We start from the raw sequence: 22,435 nt of genomic DNA on the forward strand, positions 1-22,435 counted from the left end.
ATACTTTAAAGAAAGTGGCAAGGCTTCGATAGTTACTACCAATGCAAGTAAGACCTTGCCATGTTTCTATTTGCTATGAGAATCTTAAAATGTGCCCCATGGATATTTGTGACAGATGGACTGTAAGGAAGGTTGGCTAGATAGATTTCTGTAGCGGGGGGATTGTCCAATGAGGAGAGATCAGCAGCCTCTGGAAAGAGACTGTAGAGGGTCAGCTTGTTTCTCCAGAGTGAACAAGGCTGAGGAGAGAACTGATAGAAGAGAGTAAGAGGCAGAGGTAGAGAAGATGATCAAATTTTCCATGGAGGCAATATCAAAAATAAGAGGACATAGGTTTTGGGGTGTGAGGAAGCAGTTTTAAAGGGGATCAGCGGGAAGCGCTTTCATATTTATATCTGGAATGTGCTGCCAGAGGGGTCACAATGACTGACATTATGAGGCATTTGAACAGGTACTTAAATTGGAGCAACATAGACGGATACAGACCCAGTGATGAGTGTGGGTGTCAGCATGAACGTGGTGGGCCAAGGGGCTCATTTCTGTGCTCAATGACATGATGATTTTATCTTCTCTGAAACCCAGAAGAATGAAATGTGATCTCACTGGAACATGCAAAATTCTGATGGGGATTTCCAAGTGAACAGGTTATCATAGGTTCCACATGCAGTACTGTACATTGATTTTTCCTCCTTCCTCAATATTCTGATCAGTGTTGCTGGATTCCTTAGTTGAACTTTGATGGGATATTTAGCCTGCTACTTCAGTGAAAGGCGTTGTCGGATTGGGCACAACAATTAGTCTTGTACAGGAAAACACAGTTTCATAAGCTTACGGGTGATCTCTGCACTCCTTTTCTATCAGGGGTTATTTTGAAAGAATGAAAAGTCCCAATTATTCATCAGATGATTGAGCAGGTGTAGGACTGTGCAGGAACTTTCGCAAAGTTAGCCACAATTGGATCAGAAACTCTTCCCATGTGCATCGGCTTCAAAAAGAGGAAAATATAATGAGTCAACAAGTGGTCAGGGATGAGAACTGACAACGGTTAATTGGTGAGCTGCAGTGGAAATTCCCTTAATTGAGCCCCTGAGGTTACTAGTTCCCTTTGTGCCTACTGCCCAGGTCTCCAAAGAAGATATGAGGCACATCCCGTGGCTGGGATCATCAGCAAATCCCTCTCTGCCTAATAATCCTAAATTTATTAGTTCTTTTTGCATCACAGGTTATCTCTGAAACACTCCCAGTATAATAAAGAGTAGTACAGTACTTTATTTCCTGTTGCTGAGATAATGGTGTTGCTTTAGCATCCATAGTTTTGTATTTTGTATGAATGCTAATATTTGTCAGAATACAACCGGGGACATCAAAGTTTTACATGAGTTGTGACATGAAGTTTGAGAACTGGAACCATTGACTCAGGCTGATTAACAATATTAGGGATAATTGGTAAATATTACAACAGTTTATGCATCTACTAATTCACAGAGAGGCTAAATATATTATGAAGCAAGGTTATAGAACATACAGTGCCTATAAAAAGTATTCCCCCTTTTCCCTGGAGGTTTTCATGTTTTATTGTTTTTCAAAATTGAATCACTGGATTTAATTTGGCTTCTTTTTTACACTGATCAACAGAAAAAGACTTTTTCCTGTCAAAGTGAAAACAGATCTCCACAAAGTGATCTAAATTGATTACAGATTTGAAACACTACATAATTGATTGCATAAGTATTCACCCCCTTTAATAAGATACTCGAAATCATCACTGGTGTAGCCATTTGGTTTTAGAAGTCACATAATTAGTTAAATGCAGGCTGTGCAGTGTGCAGTCAAGGTATTTCAATGGATTGTAGTAAAAATACACCTGTATCTGGAAGGTCCAACTGCTGGTGAGTCAGTATCCTGGCAAAAAGTATACCAGGAAGACAAAAGAATAACTCCAAACAACTCCATGAAAAGGTTATTGAAAAGCGCAAATCAAGAGGTGGATACAAGAAAATATCCCTTGAAGTAAAGTTAAGCCAATCATCAAGAAATAGAAAGAATATGTCACAGCTGTAAATCTGCCTGGAGCAGGCCGTCCTCAAATACCGAGTGACCGTGCAAGAAGGGGACTAGTGAGGGAGGCCACCAAGAGACCTATGACAACTCTGGAGGAGTTACAAGATTCAGTGGCTGAGATGAGAGAGACAGCATGTACAACTGTTGCTCGGGTGCTTCACCAGTTGTAAAACAATAAGCATGAAAACTTCCAAGGGGGGTGAATACTTTTTATAGGCACTGTAGGTGAAACGAGATGTATACATTTCTAATTCAATCACATGCTTTCTGTAACTCTTTTGCATATTTCTATTATAATTATTGTGGAAACTGCAGTGCAAGCTTGTCAGATTGTAATAGCATTCTCCCACTAGTAGTCATGAACTGGCAGAACCAGTCTTCAAAAGATCAGCTTTAGTTTTATTTGTTACACGTACTTCAAAGCATACAATGAATTGTATTGTTTGCATTAAATCAAATCAGTGAGGATTGTGTTGAGCAACCTGCGAGTGTCACCATGTTTCCATCACCCACATAGCATTGCCACAACTCACTAACATAGCCAGCTATGTCCGAATTGGTTTCCTGTTTCTTTCAGAATTTATTTCAAAATTCACTTACTTGTTTTTAAAGCTCTCAATGGCCTAGGACTGGAGTACATCATAGAATCACTTTTGTTTTATAATCCTGCTCGAGCTCTCAGGTCTTCTTCTGTCTGTCTTAAATTTAACTAATATCCCTCAAAGGGCAATGGGCAGGTCCGCTCTGATGAACCCGCACCTAAAAATATAAGGGATGCAGACTCAGATGACATTTTTAAACCCAGCTCCAAACCTACTTATTTAAACATGCTTGTAATTGCCATCTTTTTGTCTTTAATTTTCATGTTTGCATTTTATCCCAGTATAAAGCACTTTGAACTACATCGTCTGTATGAAAAGTATTTTATAAATAAGTTATTATTATTATTTTTTCAGCTGGAGCTGGTAAAACCAAGGTACAGCCGAACACACTCATTTCTCAAATGCTACGAACTTTCAGACTATTCTAATTGTATTTAGTATTGTGGCTTTCTGGAGATGTATGTAAATTATGCTTTGTTACCCTAATTGTTTAATACTATTGTGTAGTGACTTTGGGATACTACCAGCTGTAGATAATACTATTGGAACAACGTAGATTCTATTCATGTTCCACAGTCCTTCAGTTTCCTCTTTTAATTCAGCATATTTCTGGTGTTTTTTACTTACTGATTTCTGTATGTTATGTGTGTTTTGAATGTCTATATCTATTAAGTAAGTTATTCTTCCTTGTTTACCCTGTATTATTCTATCTGGAGTTATTATGGATTGATCTATCTGCAATAATGGATTGGTTGTAATGTAATTTGTGGGACTCTGACTCTAAAACTAGATCAGCCTTATAATAAGGTATTTTTGGTAAGGTATGGTGACTTTTCTGAGATTGTATTTTAAAATAAGGTTTAGGTGAATGATGCTTGCCGCATGATTGTGCCTGATTGAGTCAAACTGCAGCAGGACCCTGTAATGTATTGGATTTATCTGGTTTCTCTTAGCCTTTTCTGCATTTATCATCTTCAATTTGTTGATCTTTTATTCTGCATTTCTGATCATTTTATGTGTTAACCACCTGGTCCTGTATTGCCACAAGGAGCGTCTGTTTCTGGGAAAAGGTGTCCAACTCTGAGCCTTGTCGACATCTAGGCTGTTCAGATCGTGGGTTTGCCTTCCATGGACAGACAGCCATGCTTCTCCGTTGGTTAACTTCTTCATCTGTAGTGATAATTTCTTCATTTGTCTGAGCTGTGCTTTCATTTACATTTTGTGGTGTGTACTTCTTATCAGAACTGCATACGCTCACAGAGAGTGCTGATTCCCGGTTTCATTGATGAATATATGTACTTACAAGTTTTATCTGACTGCTGTGTCAATTCTTTATGTTAGTTATTCCTCCTCCTTCTGTCTTCGGTAGTGTTAATCTAAGTGTATATGGTGTTTTCTAAAATTAGATAGTTCTGTTTTTATTTTTCTTTGCAAATTTTCCAGATCTGATTTGGTCCAGAAATGTTAATGATGATTTAATAACTCACTAACCCTAACAATTCATCTTTGAAATGTGGGTCACAGAGGAAATGGGGAGAAGATACAAGCTCCTTACAGACATTGGCAGGAATTGAACCCCCGCTCTACAGCTGGTGCGCTGATCACGATGCCATCATGCTGCCCACGTACTCCCATAGGTTGTCTCCATTATGAGTGTGAACACGTCAATTTTTAATCCAAAAACTGGATGGGAAATGTGGTCAGTACAGCTCATTGTGTCTCCCACTACTATCCCGTGTGTCCCGTTGTATCTGTGTTGGAAAAGAGGTGCTGTTCATTGTGGAAATAAGCAGCAAAAGGTGAAGGGAAATGTAGCAAATGTGGTCCATGCATCACTGATCTCCCATATGATCACGCAATAAACCAGACAATGTGCTGCCTTTTATGTTCCCTTTTTCCTCTGTTACCCTGTCCTCATTACTGCTTGTCTCTCCTTAATCTTATTTTTCACACGTCTTTCATTCATAGAGATATGGAGCAATACAGCACCGACACAGGCTCCTGGTTCCGATCAGCCCATGTTGCCATCGCAGCTGTCTCCACTTCCCGCATTTCTGCGTGCTGAAAATCCCTTCCAGCCCTACCCTCCCATGTACCTATCCCAATGCTTCTTAAATGATACTTCTTCACCAGTTTTTCACAGTTCCCTCAGTCTTTTCCCTCATTTCAGTTTCACCCAGACAGACATGGTTAACTTCAACCACTATTAGAGAATTGAAAGTGTGAAATAGAAGTGAGAATAGGTCTTTCAGACCATTATTCCTATTTCACTGGTCAATTAGATCATGGCGTCACTTCCCTGCACCAGATGTATTGCCATTGATATCTCTTAATACCTAAAAACTTCTTGATCTCTGTCTTCAATATATTCAGCAGCCAAGTCACCACATGTACTCAAAATAGTTCAAATGCACTTAATGTTATCGTCACACTCAGCAAAACTTCAACTCTGCTCTGAGCTTTTGGGATTGGGATCTGGGATTGATGAATGATCAGAAATTAATTTGTAAAAAGTGTCCAGTTTGCATCAGCACGGAGATGAGTTTACATTGTGACTTACAATCAAAGTGAGTACAATCTCGTTTGTAAAGTGCCACGTAAACAGTCAATGCAAATCCAGAAAAATGCAGATGCTAATAATTTGAAATAAAAGACCAAAAATGCTAGAAACACTCAGCAGATCAGGCAGCATCTGTAGGATCAGAAACAGTTAGTTTTTCAGGTCCAGGACCTTTATCAGAACTGAGAAAGATACAAGTTAGTCTAAGTAGTCCCAAAGGTGAGAGAGGATAATGAGTGGGACTAAGATAACTTGATCAAGACAGCCCCTTATCTGCTGCATTATCTCACTGATGCACCATCAATAACTCACTCTGAGACGTAAAGGCAAGATATCGGCTTTTATTGACTGGAAGAAGGAACAAGCAGTGAGTGACCACCATACTACATCCTGGAGACTGAGCGGCCGGGCTCAGGCCTCAATCGCCTTTATACAGGGGTCTGTGGGAGGAGCCACAGGAGCAGTCAGCAGGGGCGTGTCCAGACAGGTATATGTAGTTCACCACACTCACCCTACTAGAAAAATTCCTATTGTTCCACCTATTACCCTCCCCACCTTCTCTTTTACCCAGTCTAACCTGTTTATCTTTCTCTCAGACCTGACTAGCTTTCTACAGACGCTGTCTGACTGACTGAGTACAGTTTCCAGCATTTTCTTTTTTCATTTATGCAAACAAAACCCCCAAATTGCAGGGAACGAGTGCAACGTCTCCCCCCACATGTAAATCAGATCACTTGTTCATTTAAATTGAGTGCTACAGTCTCTACCTCGGGTGGTGCAAACAACACATTCATTTCACTGTAGGCTTCAACACACCTGTGACCAATAAAGCTAAAGCTAATCTTTTAAACTGGTTAGAAACAGAATCAGAGTCAGGTTTATTATCTAGTGAGGTTTGTTACTTTGTGGCAGCTGTGCAGTGCATAAAATATTCTGTAGGTTATAATATGAAACATATTGAAAAGCAAAAATAGTGAGGTGGTGTTCACGGGCTCACGGACTGTTCAGAACTGTGATGGCAGAGTGGACGAAGCTGTTCCTTAAATGTTGAAAGTGCCTCTTCAGAATCCTGGACCTCCTCCCTGATGTTTGTAGTGCGAAGAGACCAAAAGAACATAAGACCTGGGACCAGGATTAGGCTGTTCTGACCGTTGAGCCTGCTCTGCCAATCTATCACGGCTGATTTATTGTCTGTCTCAACCCTATTCTCATGCCACATCCCGAAACATTTGACGCCCTTACTAATCAGGAACATGGAGTAGTAACCTCTACTTTGGATATACCTTATGGCTTAGTCTTCACAGCTGTCGGTAGCAACAAATTCCACAGATTCACAACCCTGTGGCTAAAGAAATTCCTCCTCATCTTTTCTAAATGGATGTCCCTCTATTCTGAGGCTCTGCCCTCTGGTCCTAGACTCCCCCACTTTATGAAACATCCTCTCCACATCCACTCTATCTAGACACTTGAATATTTGATAGGTTTCAGTGAGATCCCTCATTCTTCTAAACTCCAGTGAGTATAGACCCAGAGTTATCAAGCACTCCTTGTACATTAACCCTTTAATTCCTAGGATAATTCTTGTGAACCTCTTCTGGATCTCCAACTTCAACACATCCTTTCTTAGATAAGGGGCCCAAAACGGCTCACACTGCTCCAAGTGTGGTCTGATCAATATTTTATAAAGCTGCAGCATTATGTCCTTGCCTCTATAAGGTTCAAAGGTTCACTTTATTGTCAAAGTATGCATGTACAATATAACTCTGATATTCGCCTTCTCCAGATAGTCACAAAATACAGAAAAAAAAAGCACAGGAATGGGAGCTCTTGAAAGAAAAGACCTCATCCCTCCCCCACATGAAAAAGAAAGAGAAACAAAACTCACAAACCCCAAAAGCCCCCACTTCCTCCCTTGCACAAAAAACTAACAGATCGCCCACACAGAAAACAGCAGCAAGAACATCAAAACCTCAAACTCCAGTCTCCTCCCTTGCATAAAACAGCATCAATGACATCAAGCCCTCAACACCCTCCCTCACAAAAACAAATAGCAACAATAGCATCAAACCCCCACTCCCTTGCTCACACACAAAAATCAACAGATGGCTCTCACAGAAACACACCAACAAGAACATCAGACCCTAAATCAGCTTGTGGTTGTGATCCTCTCCGGGGACAGCAGAGGACTATAAGATTGAACCAAATTCCAAACTGCACATCATAGGCTCCAACAGTTTCCAAAACACAATCTAAACAAAAAGAAGACACAGAAGATGTAGAGAAAGTGAAATAATTGAAGAGATTGCCTATCTGGACGATGTCGTTGAAGGAATCATAATTCACTGATGCTTTTCTATTCTAGTCCTCTCAAAATGATTGCATTTGCCTTCCTTACCACCGACTCAACCAAAGTTATCCTTAGGGATCTTGCATGGGGACCCCCAATAACATTTGCGCCTCTGATTTTTGAACTTGCTCTCCATTTAGAAAATCCAGACTGTTATTCTTTCTACCAAAGTTCAAAATTGTATTCCAACTGCCACTCTTTGCCCATTCTCCTAATGTCTAAATCTTTTTGTAGATTCCCTACTTCCTCAAAACTACCTGCCCTTCCACTTATCTACGTATTGTCCACAAGCTTGGCCACAAGATCATCATCCAGATCATTGACACATAACGTGAAAAGAAGTGGTCCCAACACTGGCCTCTGCAGAACACCACTAAACCAACACCCAACCAGAAAAAGCCTTTTTATTCCCACTCTTTGCCTTCTGCCAATCAGCCGACTTCTATCTTCCTGCCAGTCAGCCAATCTTCTGAAAATCCAAGTAAACAACATATTCCCTTTGTCTATCCTTTTCTTTCTTCCCTTTGTCTCCCTTTTATTTCCTCGAAGAATTCCAACAGGTTTGTCAGGCATTATTCCCCCATAAGGAAAAAAGTGCTGCCTTTGACCTATTTTGTCACATGTCTGCAAGTACCCCGAAACATCATCTTTAATAATAGACTCCAACATCTTACCAATTTCTGAAGTCAAGTTGACTCGCATATAATATTCTGTCTTTTGCCTCTCTTAAGTTAAGAGTGGAGTGACATCTGCAATTTTCTTGTTCCCCAGAACTATTCCAAAATCCAGTGATTCTTGAAAGCTCACCACTAATACCTCCGCAATCTCTTCGGCTACTTCTGGGGTGTAGTCCATCTGGTCCAAGTGATTTATCTAACCTTCAGACCTTTCAGCTTTCCAAGCATCTTGAGAGAGCAATCCCTGGATGGTGAGGGTCCTTATGATGGACCTTCTTGAGGCACCACCTTTTGAAGATGTCCCAGGTAGTGGGGAGACTAGTGTCCATGATGAAGACTGAATTTACAACCCTCTATCGTGTTTTCTGATCCTGTGCATTGGAGTCCGGTCAGAATGTCATCTGTAGAAATTTCTCAGAGTCATTGGTGATATACCAAATCTCCTGAAATCCCTCATGGAAAATAGCCACTGGCATGCCTTTGTAATCACATCAATATGTTAAGCCTAGGGTAGATCTTCAGAGATGTTGACACTCATGAGCTTGAAGCTGCTCATCCTTTCCACTGCTGACCTCTGGATGAGGACCATTGTGTGTTCTCCTACTTTGCTCTATGTATCTAAGCTATGTAGTACTTTGGGAGTCGTGGTACTCGGAACATACAACATAGACCTATAGAGCACAGTATGGGCCCTTTGACGCATAGTTTTGTGCCAACCTATAGAAACCTGTTCAACCATCAATCTCACCCTTCCCTCCTACACAGCCTATAACTCTCTATTTTTCTTACATCCAGGTGCCTATTTAAGAGTTCCTTAAATGTCCTTATTGTAGACAGTGCATTGTAGGCACCCACTATTCTTTGTGTAAAAGAGCCCACTAATCACTTTAAATTGACATCCTGTCATATTGGCCATTGCAGCACTGGTAGCAAGTTTCAGCTGTCCACTCTATCCATAGCTCTCATAATGCTGTACACCTCTACCAAGTCACCTCTCATCCTTCATCACCCCAAAGAGAAACGTCCTCTGCTCAACATTTCCTCATAAAACAAGCTCTCTAATCCAGGCAGCATCCTGGTAAATCTCCTCTGCACCCTCCCTAAAGCTTCCATATGCTTCGTGAAACAAGGTGACCAGAACTGAACACAAAGGACTGGGATTTTATAGAGCTGCAACATGACCTCACAGCTCTTGAACTCAGTCTCCTGACTAATGAAGGCCAGTGCCCCATATGTCTTTTAACCATCCTGTCAACGCGTGGAAACTTTGCATGGACATGGACCTCTAAATACGCCTGTTCCTTCAGACTGCTGTAAAAGACCTGGCATAGACCCTGTACTCTGCCTTCCAAAGTGTATCACTTCACACTTTTTGATAGAACTCTGTCCATTACATCTCCACCCAACTCTGCATTCTATCTCTAACACACTGTAAACTACAGCAACTTTCTACACAGCACCACCAACCTTCCTGTCATCAGCAAACTTACTAACCCATACTTCCACTTCCTCATCCAAATCATTTATAGCATTTCAGAAAGAGCAGGTTTCCCAGAACAGATCCCTGTGGAACACCACTGGCTACAGACATGCTCCATTAGCCTGTTTTACTCTGAACTCCTAGTTGATTAACAGTTTCTCTTCCTGGTGCATACTGAAGCAAAGTATTTATAAGGATTTCCCTACCTCCTCTGCCTCCTGGCACATTTACCCCTTTATTCCTGAACCGTCCTACTCTCACTCTATTCATCTTCCTGTGATTCACATACATGTAGAACCATTTGGGGTTCTCATTTCCCCTCTAACTCTCCGAAATCCACTCTTGAGCTCCTTTCTGGTTACCCTATAAATCTCGAGAGCACTGCTTGATTTTTGCTTCCTGTACCTTAAGTATGATTCCTTTGTCCTCTTGACTAAATGTTCTGCTTCGCTCGTTCCTTTACCCCACCAGCCTTTCCCTCCGTGGGGCAAACCTATCCAGAATCCCATGCAAGTGCTCCTTGAATGACCTCCACATTTCTGCTGTGCTTTTCCGTGTTCCCAAATTGAACTCCCAAGTTCCTGCCTAATACCATTCTAATTAGCCCTCCCCCAATTAAATACTGTCTGCTTCTGTCCTTGTCCATGGCTGTGTTAAAGGTCAGTGAGATGTGGTTACTGTCTCTGAAATGCTCACCTATGAAATTTGTCATCTGACCTGGTTCATTACCTCAGACCTGGTTCAGTATGGCTTGTCCACATATTGTGTAAGGAATCCTTCCTGGACGCACCTGACAAATTCTAAACCTTTTGCACTGAGGAGGTGCCAATCAATATTTGGGAAGTTGAAATCAGCCATGACAACAATCCTGTTTAACTTTGCACTTACCTAACATCTCAAACACCTATCCGATCCTCAGTGTCCCAATGGTGATTTCCTTGAAGGAGACCCTGTCGCTGAAGCAATAAGGATGCAATGGAGGAACAGATTCAGGAATCGGGAGCCACAAACAATCGGCTGGAGGAACTCAGCAGATCGAGCAGCATCTGTGGAATAGCCCTTATACGGGGTTTCAAAGGAAAACCCCGATGGTTGTTTTCCTCCCACGGGCGCTGCTCAGCCACCAAGTTCCTCTGGCAGACTGAGTGAGGACCCTCCGGCTGAGCAGAACCATCTGCCTCTGAGGCAAGGCTGTGAGAGCGAGAGGTCACGCTGAGTTGGGAACTGAGGAGCAGGTATCATCCTGTCCATCGAAATTAAAATTGCTGAGGAATGTTCAGTGGTAAATATTCCCCAGATCTGATGAGAATTAAGGTCTAAGGCAATCAGATTACTATGGACATCAACACATGAGAATCTGCTTGTAATTTATTTCATCTGCAGTCTTCAAATGGTATACAATACAATACAATACAATACAAGTGAATGAACTTTAATGTATGATTGCTTCTCATGGGTCATTTGATTTGCCTGAATAACTGCATGGTTAGGAAACTATTAGCTGCATCTCAGGATTCTTTCTCTTCTCTTTCCCCAGACCACCCAGGATTCAGAGCCTGAAAGGTACGGAACGTCACAACAACTCAACCGTTTCTGCTTTCTGTCCGTGTAGATGGAATGGAGGATAAATGATAATCAGCAGCCTTTACTCAAAGGAACTATTTCAGTATGGTAAAGTTGGGTCAGTATGATTCTAGGTTCAGAACGTGGAACAAGCTGCCAGCAGGAGTGGTGGATATGGGCTCGATCTCAACATTTAAGAGAGAGTTGGATAAGTACAGTATATGGATGGGAGGGGTATGGGGGTCTATATTCCAGAAGTGGGGTGAAGGGGCTAGGCAGAAAAATTGTTTGGCTCAGACTAGATGGGCCGAAGCTCCTGATTCTGTGCTGTGGTGCTCAATGATGACAAATATTCCCTTCTCGATATAGGCTGAATGTCAAAGTTCATAGGTCCTGACAAGGGGGCCACAGGTGTAAGGTTAATTGAACTGGGTTTAAAGCAGAGGGCGAGAGAAATGTCTACACACGGAGCTGCGAAGATGTGGAATGTAGTTGAGGAGTTAATGGCTGTCAACTCAGTGCTGAGTGAGCGAAGGAAGCGATTAAAGGGATTTGGAAATTTGATGAGTAAATGTAATCAGGACTTACTGCTCACATAGAAGCTTAACAAAATCACTGGCGAAGATGAAGGGGATCAAGGTGAGGATTCCAGAACATAGAGATGAGTTGCCACAGCTATGGCTGTCTACAGAGAGCGATTACAACTGAGGTCAAACAAGACCATAAGACATAGAATTGGTCCACTTGTCCCATTGAGTCTGCTCTGCCATTTGATTATTGCTGATTTATTTTCCCTCTTATCCCTTTCTCCGGCCTTCTCGTAACCTTCACTAATCAGGAACCTACAGTATCAACCTTCACTTTAAATATACCCAATGATTTAAATATACTCCACTGCCTTCTGTGGCAATGAATTCTGCAGAAAGGCTAAAGAAATTCCTCCTCATCTCTATTCTAAAGGGAAATCTTTGTATTCTGAGGCTGTGAATAAGAACAGAAGATACAAGAGCAGGTGTAAGAAGTCTAAATGGAAGAAACACAGAAATCTCAGTGTCCACTGGGCAGCTGGAGATCTCCCAGTCCTTTGCGTTGCACCTTACCCCTTTCCTTTTGTCTTGGGTTTTGCCCCCCTCTGCTCATTACACCTGTGTAACATGATAAGATGTTACTATGGTAGAATGGTGAAGTAGTACAATTGACTAGAGGCTCATTGGCTCCTGGGTGGCATTTCAATCATTGGCTGATCATTTTGGTCACAGACCTATGCTTGCAAATTCAGTAAAACCCATGGGCCCACTGACTTCTGCTGCTGAATAGACCTTCTCAATAAAAGCCCATCCCTCAGAGCACATAAAAGGAAGAGCTGGGGCCTGATTCTGGATGTTTGCTTGTGGGAGAGAGGCCCCACTACAGAGAAAGGTTACAAATGATGAGTGAAGTCATGTGTCTGTGAGTCTGAGGCTGGAGGCTTGAAGTTAGTTCCGGCAGCCATGGTGTTCTGTTGAAAACTGGTTTAGCCCTGGTTACTTACCCAGGCTTTGGTTGTCTTAGCACCTGCCGAGATGTTTGTCACCTCCCTTATCATCAGGATGTTCACTCTCACTGGCATAAAACTCCCCTGAATGATGTCAGTTGTACTGCAACAGCAAATATTTATCTGCAGTAAGATTTTCAATCTCAATGCAACTATTTTTATTTCAGCACTCGACAACCAGCACTTATTAAACTTCTTCGTCCTGAAATCCTTGCTAAAAGTGCCTTGCTGAACATGGAGGCAGCTGCATGAGCTCCCATAGCCCCCTATAACCCTGTGATTTCAGTTTCGGAGGCTGATGTGAAAGCCCCCTTTAGAGGGGTGACCCCACAGAAAGCATCTGGGCCAGATGAAGTAGTGAAGATCTGTGCTACTCAACTGGTTGGAGTGATAACTCCCGCTTCAGCAGCCCAAGGTACCCAACTACTTCAAACAGTCACACCGGTGCCCAACAAAAATGTGGGAACCTGCCTCAATGACTATTGTCCAGTCGCATATACATCCACTGTGATGAAGTGCTTTGAGAGGCTGGTCATGAACATTCACTTCTGCTTGATGACTGACGTGGTCAGTTCCAATTTGCCAGTTTCATTCGCTCTTCACTCAGCTCTGGAACCAATGGACAGTGAAGATGCATACATCAGGATGCTCTTCATTCAACATTATCATCCATTTGAAACTAATCACTAAGCTCTAAGACTAAGACGTCCATGCCTCATCATGCACCTGGATCTTCAATTTCCTCACATGCAGACCCTAGTCAGCATAAATGGGCAACAACATCTCCTCCATAATCACCATCAGCGCATGTGCACCAATGTAGTGTACTTAGTCCCCTGCTCTACTCACATTATACCAATGATTGTGTGGCTAAATACACCTCTAATGCCATACTTAAGTTGGCTGATGTTGGCCAAATCAAATATGGTGACAAAGAGCAAACAGGAGCGAGATTGAAGATCTGGCTGAATAGTGCCACAGCCACAACCTCTCACTTAGCATCGGCAAAACCAAAGAGCTGATTATCGACTACAGAATGAAGAATCTGGAGGTCCATGAGCATGTCCTCATCAGGGGATTGGAGGTCAATAACTCTTAATTCCTCGGCATTATCATGTCTGAGGAACTATCCTGGGACCAGCTCATGCCATCAAAGAGAAGGCACAGCAGCACCTCTACTTTTTTAGAAGTTCATACAGATTTGGGATGGTGTTTAAAATCTTGATAAGCTTGTATAGATGCAGAGTGAAGAGTGTTCTGACTGGTTGCAGCATGATCTCTGTGGAAACACCAGAGCCCAGGAATGGAAAAGCCTACAGACAATGGTGGATACAGCGCAGTCTGTCACAGGCAAAGCCCTCCCCACCAGTCAGCACTGCCACAAAAAAGCAGCAACCATCACTGAAAGGTCACCAGCCAGGGCACGCTGTCTTCTTGTTGCTGCCATCAAGAACGAGGTATAGGAAGCTTAGGACCCACACCACCAGATTCAGATACAGTTATTACCCTTCAACCATCAGGCTCCTGAACTAGCATGGATAACCTCACTCATCTCAACTCAGCTGTTTCTACAACCCATGGGCTCACTTCTAAGGACTCAACAACTCATGCTCTGAGTATTATTTATTATTTGCAGAGTTTGTTTTTTACATTGGTTGCGTGTAGTCTTTCATCGATTCTATTGTATTTCTATGTTCACTGTGAATCTCTGTAAGAAAATGAATCTCAAGTATGGTGACATATTTGTACTTTGATGATAGATTTAGTTTGAACTTTCTTGATCCTTATTGGGCCTGTGGCTTTCCAGCCTGCAATACAGCCTCACAGCTTGCTGGACTACTCTGCCCCTGGAGGTCAAGGTCAGTCTCAACTTGCCTGCAATGGTGTCATTCCAGGCTGTCGCTGATCCCTGCAGAATCAGAAGTATCACCCATGCTCCATACTCAAGAAAGGATTTATTTTTCTTCCTGCTCAGCAGGCAGAGCAGACACGAGCATTACAGGCATCCCCACCGCACAAGCAGTCAGAAACTGCGTTCATTTCTACTGAGCCATCACTAATAACCTCTTGCCATGAGGACCTGCCAGGTCTCCTTGGCTTGTAAGACAAAGACTATGCCTCTTGCAAGCTATCTCTATCCCTCTTCCTGGGAGGACTTTCTAATTTCTCACCTCTACAGCAGCCACTTGTCCAGTAGCCACTCTCCCTTGTGGCTGGAAGAGTGTTGTCTCTATTGTATCTGTAAGTTCACTGATAACACATACGTGGTTAGCAGAACCTCAGGAGCTGACAAGGAGGCATATAGGAGTGAGATAGATCAGCTGGTTGAGTGGTGTCAACAACAACACACTGGCACTCCACATCAGTAAGACCAAGGGTTTGATTGTGGTCCTTAGGAAGGGGAGATTAAAGGAACACACTCCAGTCCTCATGGGGGTGGGGGTGGGGTCCAGCAGTGGAAAGGGTGTTTGCTTATTTAAAAATCTATCCTGGGCTCAGCATATTAATGTAATTATGAAGAACGCACACCAGCAGCTATATTTCATTAGGAGTTTGAGGAGATTTGATATGTCACCAAAGACTCTGACAAATTTCTGTGGATGTACTGTGAGAACATTCTTACAGGTTGTATCAACATTTGGTGTAGAGGAATCATTTCAACAGGATCAGAAATAGCTGCAGAGGTTGTAAGCTCAACCAGCTCCATCATGGGCACCACCCTCCCTGCTATCGAGGACATCTTCAAAAGGTGATGTCTCAAGAAGGCAGCATCCATCATTAAAGACCCTCATCACAGAGGGTCATTACTACTAGCTAACTGCATCAGTCGTGCACACTTGGGTGGCCATTTGTCAGGAACACGGCCGGATGGACCCAAATGCAGGAAGCAGACACTGAGGTACTATGGGTGGACAGGATGGGGATGCCATGGCACTTAAGGGTAGCTGGGGTTCAGGCAGATAGGGTTCAGGCAGGCAGAGCAGGATCCCGGAGTTCAGGCAGGCAGAGCGGAGCGGGCTCCCTGAGTTCGAGTTCAGGTAGACAGGCCCCCGGGGTTCAGGCAGGCAGGTTTAGTTGGCTAGATAGGCTGGCGGAGAGCCCTCCCTGGGCGGGCCACATATATCCCGGGAAGGGCTGCCTCCCAGGTGGAAACACCGGAGGCCTGGGCACGACATGGACCCCTAGGTGGGGCACAAAGGGTTCGGGCGGAAGAGGAGGACGGGGCAGAACCCCCGCTGGGCAGCGGCAGGTCAGCCAGACCTGCCCGACGGAGGCAAGGGGTAGGAACGGGCATAGGTCCAGGGTGACCAACACAACAGTCATGATAACGGGAAAATCGGGAATGGCCAGCAGACAGCGTGACTGCGCGAACAAAACAAACCAGCGGAGAAGCGGGACCAGCGCATTGGAAGAAAGGTGGGGGAGCGGACCAACCTGGCAGTACTGGTATGGGACAGAGAAGCATGATGAAGAGTAGATCTGAGCCCGGACAGGATAACAGAATGCAGAGAAGAGTTCAGAGCCGGTGGGGAAACAGAACAAAACGACCACCCGCTTGGTCCTAGTCCCAAGGCCCCTTATAAACACTTGCAGCTCAATGAGTTACAGGTGTGTCTCCTTGACCCAGGAGGGTCCTAACTAGATCACGGGTGACGGGAGGGACAACTGCAGGACCCGGAGTCTGGAGCCCCTGGACCTGATCAAGACCCGGAATGTGGATTCAGGGATTCAGGACCAGACCCTGACACCATTGGATACTACACCATGCTTACAGCAAACAGTTTTAAAATAGTGTCAGTTGTGTGTGTTTGTGTTCAATAATCAGTGATTATTAAGCAGTAGGACAATTCAGAACTGTTCTGCTTACTGCGGTTTTAAGCATTCAGGCTTGGAGATGTGAAAAATGGCTGGGAGTGGAAATGAAATAGTTTCACTACTTCAGCAAGTTTAGAACTACCAAGAACTTGAAGCTATCAGCAATCACCTTGAATGTTACAATGAAGATGAAGATTTGGAGGATGCAGTCATCAATAGCATTGCATGAAGGCAGTCCATTAACTACGCAAGGTGTCTGTGCTGATTCCATTCATTGTGTCCTCTGGATAAACTCCTCCATCAATAAATATTAATATCTAATTCCCAATTTTATAATATTGTAGTACTATTGCAGTGTTTTAATTTGTTCTGTATTTCATTTAGTATTTAATCTGTTATACAGTTTGTCTTTTTATACCTTTTTAACTACTTCCATGAAACTTCAGCTAATTGGACCAAAATATACTGGTCCTGGTGTGTCCCAATTAACTGGAATTTACTGTAAACATATTCATATGCTGCAAAACAATAAACGTCGGTGGTGATAAAACTAATTCTGATATTGTTTTATGTCCGTTCGAGAGCTGGCTGCAGAGGTTGCACCCGCTGTGCAGCAGGCTGACAATTATGAGAGCTTGTGAAAACATCACTAGTTATTTTACCCCTGAAAAATGAAACACAGCAATGTCTATCCCTGAGGGTTTCAGGAGAGGTTACAGGAAGAATGAGGGGTGAGATTATGCAGAGGTGTTGTTCTGAGGATGTAAAATTAGAGGCTGTAGAGAGGCTAGGATTGTGTGCTGGTCAGCAAGGATCTGTCTGGGGGCTAAATAAGATACAAGAGTCAAGTTTTGAAGGAAGTACATTGTGTCCCGCTCTGAATTCTCTACATATGGAAATATTCAATGAGTACTGTGTTCAAAACCCAGCCTGATGCATTTTTTGTCCGTTGTAGGTGCTTGTCCAGTCGCAGAGGCAGTTCAGTGGTTATCTGTTTGCCTGAACTTGATATATTTCCAGGGGATTTATTAATTTCCAATGATGCTGAGCATCTTTATCGTACACCATGGACACCCACTCTCAATGCAGGTGAGTTCGTGGACCTATTAGGAGCCATTGACCTGGTTCAAAATGTGTCACGTTTCAGAAGCCTGATAGGTGGAACGTTCTGTGTGATTTATAAGATGCGGATTAACAATCAGGGCATGTTTTAAAATTATAATGCCATCTCAATTTTCTCTTTCAGAATCAAAGAAATTAAAATGGCCCTTTACAAAACGAGGAATGGTAATGTTTGTGTCTTCATATTTAAAATTCTATCACTCACTCAGATGTTGTACATAAAATTTGGTAACATTCTAGTATGAAATATGGTACTGATTTGGTATGGATTGTAGTAAAACTGTGGTATAGGTTGAACGGATTTGCTTCAAACATTCCCAAAGAACAGAGAAATTACTCCACCTTCCTTGTGAGCCTTGGGCAGGATCTGCCCAGTATAGCAGGTGAAAGTTTGTTTCATCTAGTCCTAATTTCATCCCTATAATGATGAGTCTGTGATGGTAGGACACAGATCACTCAGCACACGACAGACCCTTCAGCTTACCATGTTTTGCCAACCTTTCAACCTGTCTGAGTTCAAGGTAACCCTTCCTTTCTAAGTACCCCTCCATGTTTCTATCATCCATGCACCTATTTAAGAGTTCCTTAAATCCCAATAATTCATCTGCCTCTCCCACCACCCTTAGTGGGGTGTCAGCAGTCAGGTTCTGTAGACGAAATGTTCTTCCTCACTTTAAATACTGATGTATAATTGATAAATATTTTCCAGTGAAACCAACATTGCCGGGTGCTAACTGATGGCATGAGTTATCTGACCTTACAGCAATGCACTTCTTCCATCATTAAAACTGTCCTTAGCACCAGATCTAGAGTCCATCGTCCAGTATTCCTCAGACCTCTTCATGTACCCTTAAACCTCTGGGCCTTTATGACTCGGTGAAGTGTTGGGTTATTCATTACTACTCTCCCAAACGGTGACTATGGCAATGAGTGGCCATGGTGTATGGGCACCAGTGGAAGTAGTCTCTCCAAATGTGTAGGAAGGAGCCTCCCCAACTAACAGCCCTTGGGACATAAGCACAGGAGATTCTGCAGGTGCTGGAAATCCAGAGCAGCAAACACAAAGTGCCGGAGAAACTCAGAAGGTTTGGCAGTAATTACGGACAGGAATAACAGTCGACGTTACAAGCTGAGACCTTCCATCAAGACTGATGAAGGGTCCTGGCCCAGCTCATCAGCTGCTTATTCCTCTCCATGGATGCTGCCTAACCTGCTATGTTCCTCCAGCATTTTGCATTTATAGCCCTTAAGATATGACAGGGGCAGGATCAATGCTCAGTTTATGTCACCAGGAACCCTGAGTCACCGTGTTCCCATTCCACCTCAGGATGAAGGTGAACTCATTGCATTGAGTGGGATCTGCCAAACCCTGGGTGAATAACGATCGTACCCACATTTTGCTTGCCTCTTCACTGCTGGCATTCTGTTGCACTGTGATGGGGAGGGGGTTGATGTTGAATGGCTGTTGTGATCCCTAACTCCATAAGTCACAGGAGTGGTATTAGGCCATTTGGCCTATCCAGTCTGCTCCACCATTCTATCATAGCTGATTTATTATCCCTCTCAACCTCCTTCTCCTGCAATATTTGATGCCCTGACTAATCAAGAACCTATCAACCTCCACTTTCAATATACATAGCCATCTGTGGCAATGAATTCACCACCAGCTGGCTAAAGAAATTCCTCCTCATCTCTGTTCTAAAGGGACATCCTTCTATTCTGAGGCTGTGCCCTCTGGTCCTGGACTACCCTGCTATTGGAAACATCCTCTCCACATCCATTCTATCCAGACCTTTCAATATTTGATAGGTTTCAATGAGATGCCCCTCATTCTTCTAAATTCCAGTGAGCACAGGCTTAGAGCCATTAAGTGCTTCTCATATGTTAACCCATTCATTCCCGGAATCATTCTTGTGAACCTCCTCTGGGCCCTCTCCAATGCCAGCACATCCTTTCCTAGATAAGGAGCCCAAAACTACTTTCAATACACTGAGTGCAGTGTCTCCAATGCTCTATAAAGGCTCAGCATTGCTTCTATGTAATGATGGAAGGCGACATTGACAATAATCCCATCATGTTTGCTCTGCATTAACATGCTTACCAATGACCTGTCTGCAAGACCTCGATTCTCCAAGCCCTATTATCACAGGTATGAACCAAAGAACTGGACTGCAGAGGCAAGATGAGAACGACTGCAACTGACATCGTTCTTCATCAAAGAGCCCTCATTGAACTAAAGTTGATAGGCACCAGGACACTGTGAGAAATTTCAGTTGATGAAGAACATGTTTCCTCAGCCCAAAGATGTTTTATTTTTGGGAAGGATATGCAGCCTTTGGGGTGCATGTCAGCAGAGACGTGCATCCCAAAATGCTCCAGCAAGAGACCGGTGTGGTATTAGTGTGTAGTGAAGGGGTTTTAAGCACACTGCTTTCATTTTATGTTTCTGACTGCAGAGCAAAGTGAAGCAAAAGTCAATATCTGATCTAGAAAACCTTCTGGCGACTTTGGAGATCGCAGATAGTGTGGATCAAGGCTCACAACCGTACAAGGTAAATTGTTCTGTCACACCTATTTCATTGCCCAAATGTTTCTCCCATGGCCACTCAGGCTCTCTCACCACCTGATGATAGTATGGTTGGCAGTTCATCTATAGTGTTCTGGAGGATTTCTGCTGGCATCGGGTATTTCTGGGTCTTGATCCTCACTGCTTTGTGTGTTAAGGTGAAATTCCACGTGATTGGCTGTTGGCCATGCAGCCTTAAGCCTGCTTCCCTACTGAGCTTTACCTTTAGCTGAGCTCCACTTACCCGTGTACGTTCTGTAACCTGGACACCTGGCAGTGCCACATGCATGGATAGTGCTTCCATCAGCCCACTCCAGAACTTCGAATGTCCTGCAAAAATAAATAATTTTAGATTTTCTCACACTGGCCATTGGCCAGATCCTTGCCTGCTCACTTAACTTGCCTATATCCCTTCTTGTGTCTTCTTTGCAACTTACTCTCATCGTTAGAAAATTTAGCAATCGCTTTATTGAGGCCATTAATATAAACTGTAAAAAGACCAGACCCCAGCACTGGAATTCCATACATGTTGTCGGACTGGAAAGGGGAGAAGAGAGAATGACCATGGTGTGAGAGGACCTGGATTATGTTGGCTGCTTTCCTGAGGCAGCGGGAAGTGGAGATGGGGTGACGGCAGGGGGTTGGTTCATATCATGAACTGGGCAGTCAGTTCACCATCTTCACATGTAACTGCACAGTCCACAGCAGCACCTATAATCCATCTTCTGCCCTGTCAGGACGAGTGCTGGCCACAAACGGTGAGGAGTCAGAACTGTCACCCGGAGATGCAGCAGAAGGAGAAGAAGCTACAGGAGGCCATGTGGGAGATCTTCACCACGGAATGCACCTACCTCAGGGGTCAGTTGCTGGTGATGGAGGAGGTGAGTCTCTGGGCTGCTCTGACCTGTTGAATGTCATTGTGCCTGTCACAGAATGGCCCACTTCTGCTCTCTAACCTCCTGCAGTTAAGTCTGAGGGACATCAATAATATTCCATAAAGGGAGTATCAAATATTTAGTGCTCACATTCTACATACAAATAATTCATATGGCTACCAAGAGAACATCTGTAGATTGTGTGTGCTAATTCACATGGCTGCTTCTATGCTTCCCATTTCACCAGCCAGATTCCAGTTCCCACTCCTCCTAGCTGCCTGTCGTCCAGCATTCCTGTTTCTCTCACCAGAAGCCTTGTTGCTCTCTTCTCTTGCCAGCCTGTCAAATCCTGCAGACTCCTCGGTTTCCCATTCCTCCCCCTCTCCCAACCATCTGTTGACTTCTCCTCTATTCTAGTGACCCTCTCACCCCTTCTCTTCCCCCACCATCATGACCTACCCATCAATTCCCTCAGTTCCCTATCTCCTTTCCTTTATTCCAGTGCCCTCTACAATCAGATTCCTTCCTTTTCAGCTTTTCCACCTATCCTCTCACATCGTCACCTCTCCCCCAGCCACACGCCTACCCACTCACCTGCTCTCACCTATAACCTTCCAGCTTGCACTCCTTCCCCTCCCACTACCTTCTTATTCTGGTCTTTTCCCCTCTCTGTCCAGTCCAGATGAAAGGCCTCAGCTGGAAACGCTGACTGTTTATTCCTGTCCATAGACGCTACCTGGCCTGCTGAGTTCCTCCAGCATTTTGTGTGTTGTCCTATGCTGGCATCTGAATCGTGAGGCATCTGTTTCGGTTCACTCCTCCTGCTCAGGCGAGGGAGGTGATGGCTGTTGTTCTCTGTTGAAGGGCTAGAGCCACTTGTGAAAGAGACTTCCATGGTCAGCTGGAATATTGCACAAAGGGCCTGTATTGTGCTGTAGGTTTGCTATGTTTCTATACAGCGTTCCTCTGGGGCCAAGGTGCAAAAACATTCAAAAATAGTGAGTAACATAATTCAAAATATCAAGCAAAGAAGCATATTCACTTGGAAAAAAACAGACCGTGAGCAATCTACAGTACAGTCTCCCAGCGGTGTACAGACGCACACAATCTAGCCTGTCATTCCACCGCAGGGACATGGGCCATGCCCCATCGAGCTCAACCATGCCGTGACACTTCCGCATCCCTCACCTGGTCTACATTGTGGTTCCTACCATGCTTGTGTACCTGCGTGT

The 22,435-nt window shown here is 43.7% G+C and overlaps 1 protein-coding gene across 4 annotated transcripts in view; it reads left to right on the forward strand.

Annotated features, from left to right (window-relative positions):
* plekhg7 (pleckstrin homology domain containing, family G (with RhoGef domain) member 7) overlaps window positions 1-22,435 on the forward strand; it is a 98,144-nt gene that overhangs the window by 24,310 nt on the left and 51,399 nt on the right. For 3 of the 4 annotated variants that reach the window (XR_009515388.1, XM_059987731.1, XM_059987730.1), the window contains 5 exons: window positions 11,265-11,290; window positions 17,596-17,729; window positions 17,887-17,927; window positions 20,219-20,314; window positions 21,066-21,209. Coding sequence is in view for 3 of the 4 variants with exons in the window: in XM_059987731.1 (XP_059843714.1) it covers window positions 11,265-11,290; window positions 17,596-17,729; window positions 17,887-17,927; window positions 20,219-20,314; window positions 21,066-21,209 (441 nt within the window). In the remaining variant the exon portion in view is untranslated. Of the gene's footprint in view, window positions 1-11,264; window positions 11,409-17,595; window positions 17,730-17,886; window positions 17,928-20,218; window positions 20,315-21,065; window positions 21,210-22,435 lie in introns of those variants that run through there. The other variant, XM_059987732.1, reaches the window with a different exon arrangement.

Source organism: Hypanus sabinus, chromosome 13, assembly GCF_030144855.1.
Source record: "Hypanus sabinus isolate sHypSab1 chromosome 13, sHypSab1.hap1, whole genome shotgun sequence".
Taxonomy (NCBI): Eukaryota; Metazoa; Chordata; class Chondrichthyes; order Myliobatiformes; family Dasyatidae; genus Hypanus; species Hypanus sabinus.